This window comes from Penaeus monodon, chromosome 30 (assembly GCF_015228065.2).
Source record: "Penaeus monodon isolate SGIC_2016 chromosome 30, NSTDA_Pmon_1, whole genome shotgun sequence".
Classification (NCBI taxonomy): domain Eukaryota; kingdom Metazoa; phylum Arthropoda; class Malacostraca; order Decapoda; family Penaeidae; genus Penaeus; species Penaeus monodon.
This window is the reverse complement of record NC_051415.1, coordinates 3,205,932-3,206,319: the sequence shown is the minus strand read 5'-3', so window position 1 is coordinate 3,206,319 and position 388 is coordinate 3,205,932. Positions and strand designations below refer to the sequence as shown.

Here is a 388-nt window from a genome sequence, read left to right as displayed (position 1 = left end):
TACAAATCCGCCTCCCGACATTACCGATTTTTTGACGCAAGCCGCCCGCTTTGCAGATTCCCCCGCGCGCCGCACTTCAAGGTGGCTGCGGAGGAATGGCCACCCCATGTTTACATTCACAGGGGCGAGGGAAACGAGCTTATTGTAAAGGGTCCGATGGGGCAGCTTATGGATGCCATCGCTGCTTCTCTAAATTTCACGTAAGTCTCGGTGTTCTATTTTATTATTATAAAAAAGAATGATCTTTTGTTCGTTATTCTTTTTTATGTGTTTGTAGGATGTTGGTTTAGATTTTTTTATACGTTCGTGGTACAAAATAATATTTAATCATTAATATTAAGATTAAAAACTTCGATAACAGATAAGAATAGAACGAAGAATATTTATT

The 388-nt window shown here is 39.4% G+C and overlaps 1 protein-coding gene across 1 annotated transcript in view; it reads left to right on the top strand.

Annotated features, from left to right (window-relative positions):
* The window catches only part of LOC119592270 (serine-enriched protein-like), a 38,500-nt gene that overhangs the window by 37,761 nt on the left and 351 nt on the right, over positions 1–388 (top strand). The window contains 1 exon segment of the mRNA XM_037941100.1: positions 57–200. Within this exon segment, the coding sequence (XP_037797028.1) occupies positions 57–200 (144 nt within the window).